This window comes from Arvicola amphibius, chromosome 6 (assembly GCF_903992535.2).
Source record: "Arvicola amphibius chromosome 6, mArvAmp1.2, whole genome shotgun sequence".
Lineage (NCBI taxonomy): Eukaryota > Metazoa > Chordata > Mammalia > Rodentia > Cricetidae > Arvicola > Arvicola amphibius.
In genome coordinates, this window is record NC_052052.2 from 23882347 (window position 1) to 23901863 (window position 19517).

Consider the following 19517-nt stretch of genomic DNA (forward strand, 5'->3'; position numbering starts at 1 on the left):
TGAGGGTGGGTGACCTCTGGCTTCCAGATGCATGCATATTCACACACACACACACACACACACACACACACACACACACACACACACACACCTTTGAGTGGAGTCACTCAGCTTTGCTGGAAAGGAATTTTCTTGCCGTCATTTTATGAATGAAGAAGTGAGAGGTTAAGCAAGCACCTAAGGTCACCCAATTGTTAAGTAGTAAACATGAACTTAATCAGCAGGCTATGCTCTTGGCCAGGCAGGGACCTCAGCTATTTTTTGTGAGGTTTGATTGACATATGGTTATGCACATTTCTTTCTACTTTGCCCGTGGCTGCTTTAGCCTTCCAAGGGAAGAGCTGAGTGTGACAAGCTGACCTAAAATACTGACATAGGTGTGCATATGGTGTATGTACTTTTGTGCGTAGTGTATGCACATTTGTGTGTGGCATATGTACACATTTGTGCGTGGTGTATGCACATTTGCGTGTGACATATGTACACGTTTGTGTGTGGTGTATGCACATTTGTGTGTGGCATATGTACATGCTTATGTGTGGTGTATGCGCATTTGTGTGCGGCATATGTACACATTTGTGTGTGGGTATACACCAAAAGATGACATCTGGTGTCCTGCTCTACCACTTTCCATGTTATTCCCTTGATGCGGACTCTCTTGTTGATCTTGAAGCTAGGCTGGCACCTAGCCATGCGTTAGCATTCCTCCTCTAAGGTCACGAGTGGGTGGGTGGGTGGCCATGTCTGGTTTTTAATGTGGATTCTGGGATCTGAACTGAGATCCTTGTGTTTGCTCTCCATGTGTTCTTACCCATAGCGTCGTCTCTCCAGCTCACTGGTTTTATATATGGGTGCTTGGGACCCAAACACAGGTCCTTGTGTGTGCCAGTGCCTTACTGATTGAGCCATCGCCACACCACACCCCGCTATGCCCCAACTTGGTTTTCAACACGTGCCCATGCCCATTCCTTTATGTTTTTTTCCTATGGCTATTTGAGCCCTACAAGGGCAGCTGAGAGCCTATGACAGGGAAATATTTATTATCTAAAATATTTGTTATCTTTAAGAAAGAACCCATCAACTTCTTTTGACCTCTTCATTATTCACTGGCTTAATTCCAAAATCCAGTAGCAGTACGTGAATGGGAAGACAGGATAACAGGATGCCATCAGATGTGTCAGGTGGTAGCCAGTCTGCGACAAAGTGCCAGTGTTCAAGTACTAGGGCCCTAGATTTTCACAGGCTGCTCTGTCTGGGCTGAGACAGCTCGGCTGTGGTTTGCATGCATGCCCCAAAGGTTGGCATGGTATCCAGTGTGATGATGTTGAGGTGCCTGTGAAACCTTTAAGTGGTGGCATCTCCTAAGGGTGATCAGGATGGGGGGGGTGATATCTTTGTAAAGGATTAAAACAATTCCGAGGGTCCCTCCATTATCTTGGGTGGTTATAGGAACAGGAAGCCTGGTTTCTGAATCCTTCTAGCTTTCTGTACATCTCTCTGGCCATGTAATCTCTGATGCATGGGTTCCCTTCACTGTGGGGCTGCTCTCTCTCCCTCCACCCAGAAGACCAGACCCAATCTTGGACTTTCAGTCTGAAACTATGAGCCAGACAACCCTTTTCACTTTAAAAATAATACAAAGCCTTGGGTATTTGTTATAGCAACAGGAGATGGAATAAGATGGAATAAGGTCAGTTTCCCAAGATTGTGGGAGGCTCTCTCTGGGGTCTAGAGGAAGACTGAGATTCAACATGAACCCCTATAATGGAGGGAAATGGCCAGAAAGGTGTTAGCTGATGGGTGTCAAGGGAGGCTATGAGGTTGAAGTAGAGTTAGGAATGACCCTGATAGAGAAGGGGGGAAGAGAAATAGTGATTTGGAAACAGAAGTAGGGTGTCAAAAGAATGCTACTACCACACTCTCTTAGCCCGGGTATATGTGAATATGTAAGACTAAGCCATGGTGGAGGGGGGTCTTAGAGATGACATCCTCTGTAAGGGACCTGCAGGCTCCCTGTGGTCTAACCTATCTCTTCCCTACTGTACCACATTGCTCTTCCACTGACCCCACCCTTGGGGCTCGCTAGCACCAGGCCCTTACCTGTGTAGTCAATGACGAAGCCGGCATTGCTCACAGACGCATCACTGCGGAAGGCGAGGAAGAGGCTGTTGCTGCTGCTTTCAATGCGGCCTGGGAGCTGGGAGCCATAGAAGCTTCCTATGAGAGGGCTGAGAGAGTCCCGTCCATCGTAGATGTGAAGAAAATCATAGCCAGGCTCCAAGTTAAATCTGGAGAACAAAAACAGCCCATCCCCATCCTGGTAAGGTCAAACAGGCTTTCGCTGGGGCCTCCCAGAAAGCAAGCCCATCATTCCATGGGACCCGACCCTGAAAACTGAGACCCCAGAGACTTTCCATTCAGGAGGGATGCTACGAAATGTGATTTGGGGCACAGGTGTTAGATTCTAGTCGGTGAGTGTTCTCAGTTCTGTAGCCAAAGAGTTCAGGTTTTGCTCAAGCAGGAGGGAAAGCAAATTGCCAACTGCAGACAAGAGGGGGCGAAAGTGGCAGGTCTGACCCTGGAGCCCGTACGGGACACAGGTGCTCGGCTGTCGTGCTGCTTGCACTGGCTTTGGTAGGAGCACAGAGTTACCCGGGGAGTCATCTGCAGCAGGGACCTGCTTCCATGAAAAGCCCACTTCCCCCTCCCTCTCAGGCCAGCCACGGAGCACGCCAGCATCTGTCACCACTTGGATCCTAACGTCACCTCTGATGTCTCTGAGCTACCCTGAACTAAGTGTGGGATGAAAAGCCACACTAAGAGTTTTTCTTGGTAACAAATTGAGAACTGGAGTTCATGGAGGTAATATATCCCCCTAGGGTACCTAGCAGGGGCATCTTGGCTTTTGATAGTGTGACATGATTATTGTCATCTACAAATAAGTCAGGACACATTCGTAGCTATTGTGGGACACATGAGGCCTACAGGCTGCAGGCTGGACACACCCGCCTAGAGTGACCATAATGGGAAAATGACAGACATAGGAAACTGGGGTCTTAGCATTCCGTATGCCCTGATTGAGTGTGGTGTTAACTGATTCACCCCACTGGGAACTCCATGTGGTCTATCTGATAACTCTTAGCGTGGACCAGCTCTCTGATCTGTGATTCTGCTTTCAAGCCCATGCCCAATAAAGGCAATTTATACAAAGTCAAGTGGAAACAGATGAAAATAATAGAGAAGTAAATGCGTTTTCAGAAAGCAGATTCTTGATGCAAAAGTGATCATGCCTGGGAACAGGTGGGGGATACTGCCATATACCATTTGGTTGGACTGAGAATGAAGTGGCCCTTCTACCCTACAGGTGGTGTAGACAGGGGACCTCAATCAGGCTTGAACAAAGAGGATTAAGTGAGTAGGGAAACAGGGTGGGAATTTGGAAGCAGACCTGTGTCCTTTATACATGGAGTCTTTCCACACTGGAGTTGACTGCAAGACTGTCTCTTATTTCTGGGTGACATAGTCTTCTTGCCCTGGAAACTACCCATTCTTTCAAAACTCTCCAGGAAAAGTCTCTGGCTGAGTCTGTCTTGGCCACAAATTGTAGAATAATCTAGTATATATTTTTTTATTTTTCTGTGATTTTGAGACAGGTTCATATTGTGGCCCAGGCTGGCCTTGAACTCTTGAACTCCTTGCTATCCTGCTTCAGAGCTGGGAATACAGGCATGAGTATGCCGGTGAAACCAGCATTTTTCTGCCTGTCCCTGTCCCTACCTTCTTCATGTCATTGAATTTTTAACTGAGCCCCCTCCAGATGCCTAGCTGTGTCTGGTGCCAAGGACAGGGGGCATGCTCACACGTGCCTTGCTTTCTATAGCCTCTGGTGCTGGAAGAAGCAGCGGGCAGTCTGTTACTGTAATGTTCGCTACGTTGGTAGACTGCCATGTGCCGCTTGAGCTCTCTGAGAAGCTGACTCTCAAAGTAGGGCTGCATCCCCCCACTCCCGCATTTCAGATCCAGTGTTCCCCCAAGTTCCTTATCCAGGAATGAGCTGCATTCCCCTAACTCCGTGACAAGGAGGGGGAAAGAGCTTGAGAGTTAAAACCCAGGGAGTAAAAACACGGTCCTTGAGACTCACTAGAAGGTGAGCCATTTTCAACAGAAGCCACTATTGTTATCCTATGACACAAAAGTGCCTACTGTGGGAAAGAGACAGCAGAAGTCTATCCACAGCCAGGGAATGCTGACCATTGGGCAAAAGCTCATAGCCATGGGATGCTGACCCACTGGGCAAAAGCTCACAGCCATGAGATGCTTATCCATGGGCCAAAAGCTCACTGGGAGCCCCAACTGCCTCAACTTTCTCAGTTGGTTTCTGTTGGATGCTGTGGGTATCTTATTTGAAGGTGTTGTATCTGTCTGTTGCTCTTTCTTCTCTCACTTGAATACCTCACCAGAAGGGACACTCTGCTCCATCTGGGACGGGCTCTACAGGGATCTCCAGCTTGCTGCCTTAAACAGAGTCCTAGGCTGGGTGCTTCGAGTGCCTGATTTGATGATGGTTTGCTCTCTCGTTCATTCATTATTATTTTACATTGGCTTGCTATACACTTAATGAATTTACTCATTAAACACAAACCCACAGCTACAGTAGGTCCCTCTCCTGACTGTACAGAATGGCCAGGAGTGTATACTATAAGGCCCACAAAATGCACAGTCTCCAGGGAGAGAATCACTAAGGTCTTCATGTTGGTCTGGCCTGAGTTTATTCTGGGCAAAGAAATGACTCTCAGCAATGAGACAAGGGGGGGGAAAGTCAGTCACCTGGAGACAGAAGCAGGGGTGAGGCTACAGGGCATGGGAGGGTCTTTGAGACTCAGGAAGCCACTGAGTTTCAGTCTGGCTGGAATTCCTGGCACAGGATGGACGGTGGCCCTCCTAGAGAGGTGGGTGTGCGCCGGATCGGAGGAGCCAGATTCAGAAATTCAGACTGGCTTACAAGCAGGAGAGATTTAGTAAAGGATGAAGAAAGAAGGGACCTGTTTGTTTCTTTGATTTTAAGACGTCTGTAGGAGAAAGTATGTTGGAAGGCTAGTCGGGACAGAGCGGCCAATATGAAGACTAGAACACCATTGTGAGGAAAGACAAAGGCTCAAATCAGGCAGGGGCAGGATGGAGGGGAAGACACATGGGAGTTTTGCTGGCTTATGTCCATACATACAATGTCCAACTCAGGCCATTGTTCCCCGAAGGGCTGCTCACCTTGGTTTTTTGAGACAGAGTTTCTCACTAGCCTGGGAGCCCCAGGGAGATGCCTATCTCTGCCTCCCCAGTACCGAGATTACAAGCATGTGCCATCTTGGCCAGCTTTTTAAATTCAGAGTCTTGGGCTTGTATGGCAAACACTGACTAAGCCATTTCCCCAGGCCATGCTGGAGGTTTGGTTTTGTTTGGTTTTAATCAGTAATGTCCCTAAATGGACTGCCAAGGCACCAGCCAAGCTTTAGTGGCTGCGGGTGCCCCTAGGGGTAGGAAGCAGGATAGGGCATATCTATGGGGACTTGCTTGAGAATGGAACGGAGGTGGGGGGCATGGGTTAGGTGGAAAGGTCATGAAGACCTTCAAGGCATCAGGATGGAGGGAGGCCCTGGGGAGAGAGCAGGCAGTGGGGGAAAGGAAGGGGACCCAAGTGGGGCTCCTTTCTGATTTTAGTAGCTCCAGAAGTAGATCAGAAAGAATGTTAGCTGCTTCAGAAACTATTGCAAAGATTTTGTTGACACAGGGCCTGGTACAGAGAAGGCGGCCAATGCCAACACTGGATACCCTGTCCATCTCCATCTCTGCCTTACCCCTGGAACTGAGAATTCTGCCATACACCTATGAGAACTCACCTGAGCACCCAGGTCCTCAACCCCCTAGCTTCTCAAAACCTCTCGGTCTCCCACCCTGGGGAAGGTACATACATGTTAAATACCAGGGCGATGACGTAGTCCGGAGAGACGGTCACTTTCCAGTCACACTCCTTGCCTGGTGGGTAGGGTTCTGGGTAGTTTGGTGACAGGATGACTCCTGATGGCCCAGTTAGGTCTCCCCCGCAAGGAGCTGAGGAGAGAAGAAGGCAAGGGTAAGGCTGTTCCCGTTACCTGTCCACTTAAAAATGGGTCATTTTATACTATGTTCATTTCACCTCAGTCAATAATAATAGTATTGTTGTTGTTTTGATGGTTTGAGACGGGGTCTTATGTAGCTCAGGCTGGCCTTTAATTTGCCACGTAGCAAAGGATGTTTTTGAATTCCTGGTCTTTCTGCCTCTGCCTCCCACGTGCAAACACCCAAGTACGGGTGGTTTTGCCACCACACCTGATTTGACATGATGCTGGGGATTGAACCCAGGGCTCTGTGCATGCTAGGCTATCCCTCTGCCAACTGAGCTGCATCTTCAATACGTTATTTTAAATAAATACCAGGTTCTTCCTGGCTGTGACCTAAGGGAAGTTACCTAACCTCTCTGGCCTTGCATCTGTTCCTTTTGTGGTGAAAAGAGGTGATGTCTCTCTTAGGAGGGTGTCTGTTGTGCTTAATGGAGAGGTTTCATGGTCAAAATGGTGTCGTCGTGGTCTGTCAGGCACATGAACTACTTGGCATCTTCCCACTGTCTTGTGTCCAGAATTCAGGAGCGCCTCAGGGGTGTTCACTACATCTGTCTGTGATACAGGATATCACAGGGAGTGGAAAACACCATCATGCTCGCCTGCCAAGCACTGCTGGTCTCCTTGGCTGCCAGTTCTGCTGGCATCTGCTTGGAGCCCACATGCCTTCCAGCCTCTCAAACTCCTTGCCTAGGGATGAGTATGCACCTCATCAGAAGCAGTGTGCTCCAGTCCCTAACGAGTCCACAGTGGCCACCCTCTCCTAGACTGATGGGCTTCTCAGCAGATGGGGAAAGGTAGCCAAGAATCCACCGAGCTACTTTCCCAGGGGCCTTCTTCAGTCTCTGCAGGTCCCAAGCAGCTCCCTGCATCCTGGCCAGTGATTATGTGGTACAGGGTGTTGAGTAGAGCAGATGCTGGGAGCATAAGGAGTCAAGAGCCAAAAGCTGGTAGAGACTGGATGATGGCTCCGATTGGAAACCAAGGGCACTACCAAAGTCAGTAGTGGATGGCGGGTCTGTTGGAGTGCAAGGAGCTGTGAGAGGTGACCAGAAGGCACAAGATAGACAGCGACCAGAAGAAGGAGATAGGCAGTAACCAGAAGGCACAAGATAGGCAGTGACCAGAAGAACGAGATAGGCAGTGACCAGAAGGCACAAGATAGGCACTGAGGTTGCAGGAAGGTGGGGCCGGGGGGCAGCAAAAGTATGTATCAGAGGGCTAAAGGGTGGACCAAGGAGTGGCTCTTGGCTGGTACTAGAGCTGAGTTGTTGTGTTGCTTAACACATTGCTGATTTGGTCAGCTCCCACAAAGGTGCCTGAAAAGGGTAAAGTCCCCAGTCAGGCCCCAGAGTCCCCAGCACGGCTGAATGTTAGCCCGGAGGACTCATGGAGAAGGTGTCTTCTCCATGGAAAGACACATCCTATGAACCATGCTGAGTCCAGGAACGCTTGAGGAGAACAGTCACCTCAGATGAAGTGTCCACTCACTCAGTCTCCCTGACAGTCCAGTGAGCTGGGGATGAGGATGGAGGGCACTCTACTGGATTATACACAGAGAAGAAACCAAGGCCCCGAGAGGCAGAGTCATTCTCCTGGTCACTCTGAGACTCAAGCCTGCACTTCCTGCCTCCATAGTCGGCCTCCTCCTCTGGACTTGAACTCAGGAAGCTGGAATCCAGAGCCAGAGCTCTAAGCTCATGTGCTGATTTTGCTGTGATCCTGGCTAGCCCGGCAGCCAGCACAGACGCTGCTTGACAAATATTTGCTTGCTTCCTTTGTTTTTCTTCTGTAAGGCAGGGCCATCAAGGCCAGCGAGCTCCATTCGTGGCAGACTGCCAAGGAGCTGGAAATGAGGGGCTTATCACTGGGATTTCCAATCTGTTTGTGAGAAGAGGCAAAGACATTTATTCTGTAGCCCGAGGAACACTCCCGGAGGCTACATGTGGAAGAATGCGCAATGGAAGCTGAATTAACCTCCTGCCTTACTCAGTGCCCAATGTAGCCCGCCAGCTCAGCCCAGCACAGACCTTCTCTGGGGCATGCTGCTGCAGGACTTATTTTCTGGAAAGTATACCAGAGGGCCATCACCTTAGTGGACAGAGGACTTCGAAAGGGGCCATGGAGGCCTCTGGATGCTCCCCAGCAGAACTACCGCCCCCCAGCACCGCCAATGGGATTCTGGCTCAAGGAGAGGAAGGGAGCCCAAGGATTTGAAATAGGAAACCAAGAAGGGAACTGGGGGCAGAAAGGAAAGAGACAACATTTGATGAGGTGAGGGTTAGGTGTGGGGTCACTCTCCAACGCCATAAGGGAATGTGTATTTCCCCTCTTAAGTGAGCATCCCAGGCTGAGCTGAACAATTTTTCTGAGGCCACTGAGCCAGTGGGTGGCAGATCCTCGCCTGCACTTGGCTTTGACTGTACCTGCAAACCTGCTTCCCAACACTCGCTCCAGGCCCTCTTTGGTTCATGAACCCAGCTAAAGCCCATTTCTACCCAGAAATGGGTTCAGTGTCTCTCTTTCAGCTCCAGGCCCCAGAGCCGGGACCACAAAAGGTAAGGACTCAGATGTCAGGGAGGAACTCCCATGGAACCTTCCAGTGTGGACGCAGATAGGAGAGGTCACAGGCAGTCCCTTAAATCTATCTCTAGCAGAGATGGAGCATGGGTGGTGGGAATGGAGAGGCTTTCTGTTCAGCCTGCCGTGGGCGGGGATCTTGGCTCTTGTGTTTCTTCGCAATGCAATTTGGGACAAGATATCCAAATTTGTCTATTTTGGTTTCTGTAGCTATAATGAGGGAACGGTGCTAAATTCAGAGAGCTGCAGGGAAAAGCTAAATGGGGTTATCTAAGCAAATGTCTAGTGTGAGCCCGGCACATGTACAGACTCAGTGGCCTTGGGTTCTCTCTTCTTCTGAGTCTGCCTACCACCCACATGCCATGGGCACAGGCAACGACCGAGTTCATCATTTTACCCAGGGGGAAAAGGAGCCACAAACATGTAAGCACCTGGGGCATGCAGGCACCTGGTACATGAAGGCACCTGGGGCATGTGGACACCTGGGACATGTGGGCAGCTGGGGGTTGGCTGCTCTCTGTCTTTCCTTGCCACCTCTCCTTTTAAGTCTCCCCACCCACCTGTCTCAAGTAGCTGGAGGCAGGATTATAGATTCCCCTTCCCTTGTAAGCAAAGTTACCTTGAGCCTTTTCTTTAAAAAAAATTTTTTTAAGACACAGGGCAGATCTTAGGAACCCCAGTCCAGCCAGTCAACAATTCCTTAAGAGAGGGGGAACAAATGTCTTTCCTTTGCCCCTGGGATCTGCTATCTTCTGGCCGAGGATGACTGACCCATCCCTCCTAGACAGATGGGACAGGGACAGAGGGACGGGCTCGCAACACTCTGAGATAACTTTTGAAAGTGTAACATTGGTAGTGGTGTGTGTGTGTGTGTGCGCTCGTGCCTGTGAGTGTGGTGGGAAAACTGGGTTTTCTCCTACCACTCCTCTGTTCTAAATCGCCTGGCCCAGGCTCAAAAGGCGGGTGCCTCCTGTGTGAAGAAGCCTGGTGCTCCCAACCCGAGACCCCTCAGCTGCTCTGTACCGATGCACGTGGGCGGGCTAGGCTGCCAGAAGAATCTGTTCTCGATTCTGACGCAGTTGATCTCCGCACTCCCCTGCAGTGCGTAGCCTGGGTCACACTGGAAGACCGTGGAATCACCAGCTTCCCAGCTGTCGCCGCTCCGACTCCCGTTCTGTGGGACTCCAGGGTCGTTGCAGGATGTCGCTGTGGACACTGAGGCAAGAACACAGAAGAGGGGGTGGGGCTGGTTCAGTGTCTGGCAGCCGGCAGGCTCACATCTTTCCAGCAGTGCTGCCTGTCACTGCCCTTGCTAGCCATCCCCACTGTCACCTCCCCACTGCTGTCATCAGCGGTGGCTACAGCAGCATCCTCCTTGGCCCTCCTTGCTGCCATTGCCTCCACCAACATGCCCCGTTGATGCCACTGTCTCCCTTGGACCAATACCTCACCGTAAACATCATTTATAGTCAGCTAGCACAGTGGTTCTCAACCTGTGGGTCTCGACCCCTCACAGGGCTGTGTATCAGATGTTTACATTACGATTCGTAACAGTAGCAAAATTACAGTTATGAAGTAGCCATGAGGATAGTTTTATACGGTTTGGGGGTCATCACACCATGAGGAACTCTATTAGAGGGTCGCAGCTTTAGGAAAGTTGAGAACCACTAATCTAGCAGGAGGTATATTTGTTAAGCCTAGCTGTACTGTTATGACTGCAGAAATGAATTTTGTTTTCAATAAAACATTGTTACACAGACAAAGTTTTGCTATCTCATTTCAATACCACGGATCTTAGCAGAAGGGTTTGGGAAGGTTTGGAAGCTGGCCTGCTAGGGTGCTGAGCCGTTTCTTGCAAGGGACACAGGGAATTTTCTGAGGTCAGGCCTCCCCCTTTAGTCTTGCGCCACATTCAGGGAAACATCAGCTGTTTGTAGCCGCGGCAGAGCAGAGCTCAAAATCAACCTAAGCAGCTGGGGCATATTAAAAACTCAGACGGGGACTGGGCAGATGACTTGATGGCAAAATCATAAGGACCAGATGACCCGTGGAAAAACTGTGTGGGCATGGCAGCTGGCCTGTGGTCCCAGCACTTGGGAAGTAGGCTCACAGGATCTCAGAGACAAGCTGGCAGGCTATGCTGACCAAACTAGAGAGTTTTGGGTGCAGGATTCTCAGCAACCAAAGTATAGCATGATCCAGGAAGACACAGGTGGTTATTTGATTAAGAATGGCCCCATAGACTCATGTTTGAACTTTTGGCTCAGAGGGAGTGACATTATTAGGATGTGTGGCCTTGTTGGAGTAGGTGCCACTTTATTGGAGGAAGTGCGTCACTGTGAAGGTGGGCTTTGAGGTCTCATGTATGCTCAAACCACACTCAGTGTGACAGTTCACTTCCTGTTGCCTACAGATCAAGATGTAGTACTCTTAGCTCGTTCTCCAGCACCATATCTGCCTACATGCCATCATGCTTCCGCCATGATGATAATGGACTAAACCTCTGAAACTTCAAGCCAGCCCCAATTAAATGTTTTCCTTTATAAGAGTTGCTGTGATCAAGGTGTCTCTTCACAGCAATACAAACCCTAAGACAACACCCAACATAACTCCGACTTCCATACCAAAAAAGGCATGCACATGCATCCACACATGAGAACATGCATCTACACATACATGCCACACACATACACACACATAAAGCAAAAAAAAAAGGCTCAGCAACTTAGGAGATGGTTGTGATCTGGTACTTGACCAAGTCTAAAAGGGACTAGTGTTTACAAGGCAAGAAGTGAATTGAAGGGTAGAAGGAAGGAATCAGCTAATAAAAGAATGGATGACTGTGGGCAAAGGTGGCCTGAGAAAATGCAGCAGAGGTGGTGGCCTAACAGAGGGCAGAGAAAGAACTCAGGCAGTCCCCATATCCCAGCTGCCTCCCTAGCCCAGAGGAGACAACAAGGCCTGTCTTCACAGCATGCGCTCTGCAGATCCCAGGGACAGGAATTTTCTGGAGGCCCTGTGGTTTACTTACACAGTTGGAAATTTTATTCTATATTCAAACAAACAAACAAAAAACCGTTTTGGCCTAGAATATACAATTCACATTGGTTTTTACAGAAAAGCATGAAGGCTCAAATAGATTCTCGACAGGCTATGCCTTCCAACCCCCTGGGGAAAGGCAACCATTCTCTTTTGCCATCAGGAGCACTTCAGTAGAAATGACCAAGGAGTGGCAACCCAGGAAACCTGTCACCAGTATCACCCAATACAAGATCTGGGGTGCAGTTGACAGACTTCAGCACACAGGAAAATCCGCCTCTGTACTTAGTTACACAAATAAAGTTTTATTGAAACACAAGCAATGGTCATGGTGTCCACCTCTGCCTTCATGCTTAGAAGGAAGAGAGGGAATTGCAGCAGCAAGCCACATGGACCACAAAGGCTGAAGACTGTAGTCTTTGGCAGGAAATGCTCCGGAAGCCCCTGTATGGAGTTTTATCTTCCCTCCTTTTCTTTTTATGTGCTTCTCCCTTTGTTCCTTCATTCATTTCTTCCTTCTTCTCTCCCTTCCTACTCCACCTTCCCACCTCTGGAAAAAGTGATCTGAGAGTTGAACCTCGGGCCTCTTCATACTGGACAAGTACTTTACCACCGTTATGTTTTGAACGTGTTCAGTTTTTAGCTAGGATCTCACTAAGTCGCATATGTGATCCTCGAGTGTGTCCTCTTCCGGCCTCTGCCTCTCGGGTGACTGGGATTACAGCCTGTGCCACGACGCCCAGGTGGCATCCTACCTCAAGTCCCCCCTCCTCTGGTGGTGCATCCTTAAACACACTCCTTTGTTTTATTCAACTTCGAAGCTGTCCCATGACTATGCTCAAGCCATATTCCTTAAAATCTCCCCAGACTTTTCCCTATACACCCCACTTCCTATTCATAGGACCTTGCACAGCTGCTGGTCCTTCTGCCTGGCATGACCCTTCTATGGCAGCTCCACCGTGACCTTCTTGACAGTCAGTTTTCGGCTCTATACCACATCTTAGACAGGCTTCCTTCATCCCCTTTTCTGGGCTCACCCCTAACTCTCCCTGTCATATCCACCAGGCTATCCTGTTCAGTTCTCGTCCCGGCACAATCTGTAACAATCTGGCTAATATACTTGTTTGCCTCATCCTTGTCTATCACTCGGGCATCTCTCTGCCAACAGAGACAATTCTGCTCATCACGGTATCCCCGGGGTACTCGGTACTCAGCACACGACCGTGCTTAGTAAATATTTGCTGGATAAATGAGTGAATGAGCGAACAGATCATCGTCGTTTGACACTCGCTGAACTTATTTAGAAAGTCAAATAAGAACCGTCTTCTGCCTTCCCAATTAAAAACAGACTTAGCTTTCATCCCCAGGGTCACGGGGTGCTGTATACATGTAAATGACTGTCTGGGGGGAAAAAAAAAAACAGCTTCCAATTCTGGCCACACTCAGAAAGGTTGTTTATATGGCAGACAACAGAAATGCAAAGATTAAGAATTTGGTTTGGGAATCGGACACACGGGTGGGTCCAGGCTCTGCTACTTAAGAACTACATGACCTTGTATGAGAAACCACACAGCCTGAGCGGTCAACATGGATTAATAATGGTGTCTGTGGCATCGTGTTTCTGTAAAAATCTAAGAGATGATCTAGGAGGAGCTTAGCTGCTGCCTGCTCTGTAGATGGCTGAATCGGGCTGCCCGCTCACCTCTCGGGGGTTCTCATTTTCTCTGTTGAATGCTCCCGGATTTGAGCAGCTTGCTAAAGTCTCCAGGGAAAGGCTAGATCCTCCAGGTACTGACAGGATGTTAGATGTTACCTAGTCGTGTTTACTTAATAAAGCCAAGCTTGTGCTAATCATCCCTGGCATTTCTGCCCAGTCCCTCATCAAACATGCACAATCACGCTCACGTGTGGGAAGCCATTCCCTCTCCCAAGGGGAGTTCTGGTATTTGCTAACTGATGACAGCAACAAGAAAAGTGACCTTTCCAGAACCTTGGGTATGCCCAGAGCACTGGGGCTGGGTTGTCACGACCCTTTTGGAGTCCAGGCTATGTAGCTGGGATTACTTTGATCAGCATACGATTGCCAAAGGAAACGCTGACGTTGGGGAACCTTCTGCTCATTTGTTCATGACTTCATGCATTTGAACACCTGCTGCATACACATACTCCAGGGAGCCTGAGAGGTCTGACATAGCCTTCATACTTTATTACTTTTTTTTAAAAAAAATTTATTTATTTAACTTTATGTACATTGGTGTGAAGGTGTCAGATCTCGTGGAACTGCATTATTCAGACAGTTGTGAGCTGCCATGTGGGTGCTGGGAATTGAACCCAGGTCCTCTGGAAGAGCAGTCAGTGCTCTTAACCGCTGAGCCATCTCTCCAGCCCCCATACTTTATGATATATGATGCCAAGGAGGTGCCACCGCAAGACAGGCAGGAGAGCTGGAACTGGCTGGTTCTAGAGAAACAGAAGTGAGATGCTTGGGGGTGCCAGAGGTTGCAGCAACTTATTCAGAATGGAGATCAGGACAGATCCTGATTTCTGCGAGTTGGGCAAGGCACGATAAAGCTGTGTGAGTGAGGCTTAGCGGGAAGAGGGTGCCTGGGGACCATCCTGCCTGTCTACAGAGAGGACGCAGAGGAGGTCAGATGATGTAAATCTGTGGGAGACTCATCTACAATGGTGAGCCTTTTGTTGTTTTGTTTTAAGCCGTCTCCGCGAGCTCGGACATAGTCAGAGAAAATGCACATATGCTTTAATTATTCATGCTGCTCCTTCCCCCGAGAGAGTGCCCGGGAGTCTCTCTTTCACATTCTCCTCTCTGTATGCTGGGAACCTTCCATAGCTTCTATTGCTCATCCCAGCAGTTGCTAACGTTTGCTCCATGAGATGCCAGTCTCCTGAGATGGCCTCGAAAAAAGTCATTCATGGCCAAATGCATTTGGAAACTGTGACCTAGCGCGCATGTTTTGAATTTATGAATGTGAGCATATCAAACGCTCTCAGGAGCCACATTAGCGTTTCAGATAATCTGCTTAGGTTTGCCTCAACCAAGCCTCTTTCTAACATGACTGGATCCCGCACATTGGCTCTTTCTGTACCTATTAACATTCCATGGAACTTCAAGAATAGATTGGAGATGCCAGGCCAGAAGACTGCACATATGTTATGAGGACAAATTCCAACTCTCGATGTCCCTCAGGATCCCGGAGGGACTCGGCCCAGGCATCCTCCCAGCCATGGATACTCAGATCCATGACGCTTAAGTCCCTTGTGTGAAATGGCACAGTTCTCGCATATAATCCCTGTGGTCCCCTTGTGTATTTTAAACCATCTGGAGATTACTTCTAATACCCAATACACGATATGCAAATAACTATTATCCTATATTGACTGGGAACAATCATAAGAAAAAGGTCTGTGCATGTTCAGCACAGATGTGATACCCCACCCCCCAAATTTTTGGTTCAGGATTGGTTGAATCCATGGTTACAGCACTTCAAGTACAGAGGGTCAGTTATATGATGGAAAGTGGGAGCTACCGGAAACCTAACCAGATCTTGGAGACTCCCATTCCTCCCTCCCCCCCCCCCCCCACACACATGGTGATAAATGCTCATCTTCACAGAGAAGAAAGACGTCGGGATGAGCTGGAAGTAGGATTGGACATCTTGCCACAGTCTCATGGGCACCTGGGGCTGATCTAGCTAGGGGGGACTGTGGAGACCAAATCACCTGTCCCCGAGTCACGCAAACACCCCGCCCTGCACAGCAGACCGAGGGGATGGTAATGATGACAGCTGCCTTATAGTGAGCGCTGGCACAAACCAAGGCAGACTCAGCTGCTCCGGAAGTTGAGAGACAGGAAGTTCAGAGATACTGCATCTAGGTAGATGAGTCACCTTGGGACTTGGGCGTTTGAGAGTAGCCCATCTGGGGGGAGCTCTTTGTCATGCATCTGTGTAATGGCCATTGTCATGCACATTTAATTGAACTGAGATCACCAAAAGCACTTTCACGCTTGGCTTCCAGTCCTTTCTAAGACCCGCATTCAAGAAAGAACCAGAGCCTGTGGCGTGTGGTATCAATGGCCCACACCAGTGCGCATTGCGTCTTTCTTCGTCACCTCTCTCCAGTCACCCCGAGGAACCACTTTCTACTTCTGGAGCTACTGCTTTCTCCTACTGTTCTTTGTACCTGGGCTGTGCTATTTTCTCCCCTCCTGCTCACTGGGGTCCACAGAGCCTCTGCCGTCCACCTCGGTGGTATCTTCCCATGGCACAGTATCTCATCCTTCAGACTCTTTCATTTCCTGAGTTCCTTCTATTCATTCTTCAGGCATGAGTGTGGATAACGCATTTTCTAGAACATTTTCCTTGATGCTCATGGTGACCTCAGCAGCATGGATGTCTTCTCCACTCATGTGCTTCTAGGTTAGAACCTAAGTGTCTCTTAGTCTGTCTGATTTCCCTACCCGAGTAAGCTCAGCAGCATGCATGGAAACATTTTTGTGTGCACTCAGGATCACGTGTGTGTGTGTGTGTGTGTGTGTATGCATGTACCTGTGGAGGCCAGAGGCCAACCTCTAGCATTATACATTGTTCCTGAGCTGACCACGTTTTTTATTTTTACTTATTTATTTATTGAGGCAGAGTTTCTCATTGGCTTGGACATACCGACTAGTCTTGTTCAGCTGGCCAGTGTGTCCTAGGTATCTATATTGGATGGCAGCTGGATGCTACCTTATGTGGTTTTTTTTTTTTTTTTTTTTTTTTTTTTTTACAGATTTTGGGATTCAAACTTACGTCTTCATGCCTATGTGGCAAGCACTTTACTGTCTAAGCTATATGTATATATATATTTGGCTCTTTAGCACGATTGTTTGAATAAACCATGAGCCAGATACATAGCAGATGCCAATAATATCTTTCCACGGATCGAGAGACGGAAGGGAGGAGGGGCTCAACGGCGCTGGCAGCGGGCGGGTGATGCAGCGGGCGGGCGCTGGCAGCTGGCGGGCGGGAGGGCACATACCTGAGAACTGGATGGCAAAGCCCTGCTTGCTGGTGAAGAAGTCTGTGCTGAACTGCAGGACGACCGAGTTGAAGGTGCTGTGCAGGTCCTTGGGCAGCATGGGGCCGCTCAGCTCCTTGAGGAGCACCCCACTCTCCACGGGCCCATCCCAGATGCGCAGCACGTCGTGGACCTCTTCTGTGTCAAACACAAGGAAATGCAGCCTGGACAGAGAAGAGACAGGTGGTCACTGCAGGCTCTACCGCTCTCTTCCCAAGAACGTCCGGTCAGGAGATGTCACCGCCCGGGAAGATTGACAGGGAGAAGGAGAGGCATCATCTGGAAGCATCTTCATGCTTCCAGTTGGCTGGCTCCATCCACTGGGGCCACTAGCAGTGGGGACAAGGGTGAGAGGGTGTGGATTTTGTGCATGTCAGCACGGCCACACTTCATCCCTCCTAACTCCCCATGGCCCAAGCTCCTGAGTATAAACCCTCATAATTCTAGATTGAGAGGGAATTTGGGCAAGAAAGGGTAAAGTCAAGGATGTTGGTGAGACAGGCTCAGTAGATAAAGGTGCTTGCCACCATGCTCAAAGACCTGAGTTCCATCTCTGGAACTCAATAATGCATCTAGATGCTCTTCTGAGTTCCGCATATGTGCCATGGTATGTACTCTCCTCTGACCTCTGCACATGCTCCATGGCACATGCGCGCACGAGCACGTGCACACACACAGTTTTTAAAAGGCACAGACAAGGAGAACTGTTTGATATCTCAGAGGCTGACCACCCATGGGGAAGCTGGGGCAGGCCCATATCTGGGTTTCTCAGAGCAGAATGCTGAAGCTGTTAGCTACAGACAGACCTAGAGTAGTGAATCTCTGCAGAGCAGCGCAGGCAACACAGGAGGGCTCTGCCTATATGGGGGGGCACACCACATCAGACTCTCAGAGCCTGTTGGGAGCCTCAATTCATCCCAGACAAAAAGGGGTTGAGCAGCCGAGGTTACTATGGCTACAAACCTGGGAGACAATGACACCGTGAATCAGGGTGACAATGACACCGTGAATCAATTTCCTTTCACTATGAGGATACATTGAGACTTTGGCGAAGTGGCAGAGATAATAAAGAGAATTCCCGTGGACCCTCACCTAGTTCCCCATCTACACCTGCGGCACACTCGTCATAACTATAAACCAACCCTGGCACATTATAACGAATGAGACCCTGGGACCCACATGGAACCCACACGGAACCCACACGGACAGCGCTGCTTTCTACAGTTGTTGTTTCTCTCTTCGCTTACCGTGCCTGCTTTAAAAAAAAAAACTATCTTTTAAATTATAAAAATGAGGCGCACACAAGGCAGAGATGTAAACCGCATACAAATGTTTGAAACATTGAAGGCTCTCTCATACAATCAACCAGCTCTCTAGGCTCCCCACTTACTATTAGCACACAGCCCTCTAGACTTTTCTCAGTGTGCACGTACAGGTACTGTTTTCCCCAACATGGGCGTGTATCTAACCTAACTTGAGGCCCCTCTTCCTCCCCCTTTTCTTATCCCTCCTGCCTCTTTTTAGACAGGCTGGCTTTGAACTCATGATGTAGCCAAGAATGGCTTTGAACTTCTGACCTTCCTGCCTTTACCTCTGCACTGCTGGGATGACAGGTGTGAACCATTACACACAGTTTGTGTGGTGCTGGGCTCGAACCCATGGCTCCATTCATGCTGGGTGAGCATGCTATCCACTGAGCTGCATCCCCGGCCCTGGTTTTAGGTCTCTCTCTTCCTTCAATAGTTTACTGTGGACATATATACTTACTTAATTTTTTCCTATAGAAATGTACAATCTGTTCCCCAATTTCTCATCAAATTGGTAGGACCCTTCCCATTCTACTAATGTTTCAGTAGACGCGTAGAAATAATTGTTTGGGGCAGGGAGTAGAAGAGCATCTAAGTTTTCCCCTAATAAGTGTTGTTAAATTATCCTGTCATGTGACTCTGTCAATCTTAGCTCCCTCCAAACAGCATTATGTTTTTCTAGTCTCTGTAAACTCTATCTCTTCAACACCAGATATTACAGTGTTGCAAATATATTCTACATTAAAATACTCTCCCATCTGCCAGACCAAAATGGAACCTCACTGGCATTTTGAATTTAGATAATTTAGTATTTTACATAACGCTGAAAAAATCTCTGAATATAATTTAGGGACATTTTTATTTTTTTCATATTCTTTTATCCATCTTAATTGGACTACTTATCTTTAAAAGTTCTGTTTGCATACCAAGATCTTTATTTGTTATTTTTACCTAAATTGGTTCCTGTTGTGGGATATATTTTTCAGTGCTAGTATTATCTCCTAGTGTCTGGTATCCCTTTTTTGACTTTAAATTTTGTTTATGGTATCTATATCAGTAGAGAAGTTACTCAAATATGTTAATCTTTTCCTTTAAGGATACAGGGTATTGTGTTATACCAGGGCAAACTTCTCTACCATGATTTCAAACCCAAATTATGGGACTGGCAAGATTGCTTAGCGAATATAGGTGCTTGCAGTCAAGCCTAATGACCTCAGTTCAATCCCCGGGACTCCCATGGCGGAGACAGCCAAGCCCCACAAGTCGTCCTCTCTCCTCTACTTGCACGCTGCTGCCCATGTGAAGATACACGAACAAAAATACATAAACACAGGACACTTTTGAAAAACACCGAAGGGGATGG

General features: G+C 48.6%; 1 protein-coding gene across 1 annotated transcript in view; it reads right to left on the bottom strand.

The window, feature by feature from the left end:
• Positions 1-19517, bottom strand: part of Csmd2 (CUB and Sushi multiple domains 2) — a 551269-nt gene that overhangs the window by 101596 nt on the left and 430156 nt on the right. Inside the window, exons 26-29 of the mRNA XM_038333470.1 lie at positions 16809-17011; positions 9756-9947; positions 5967-6105; positions 2101-2288 (exon numbers count right to left, since the gene is read on the bottom strand). Coding sequence (XP_038189398.1) covers positions 2101-2288; positions 5967-6105; positions 9756-9947; positions 16809-17011 — 722 coding nt within the window. The remainder of the gene's footprint in view (positions 1-2100; positions 2289-5966; positions 6106-9755; positions 9948-16808; positions 17012-19517) is intronic.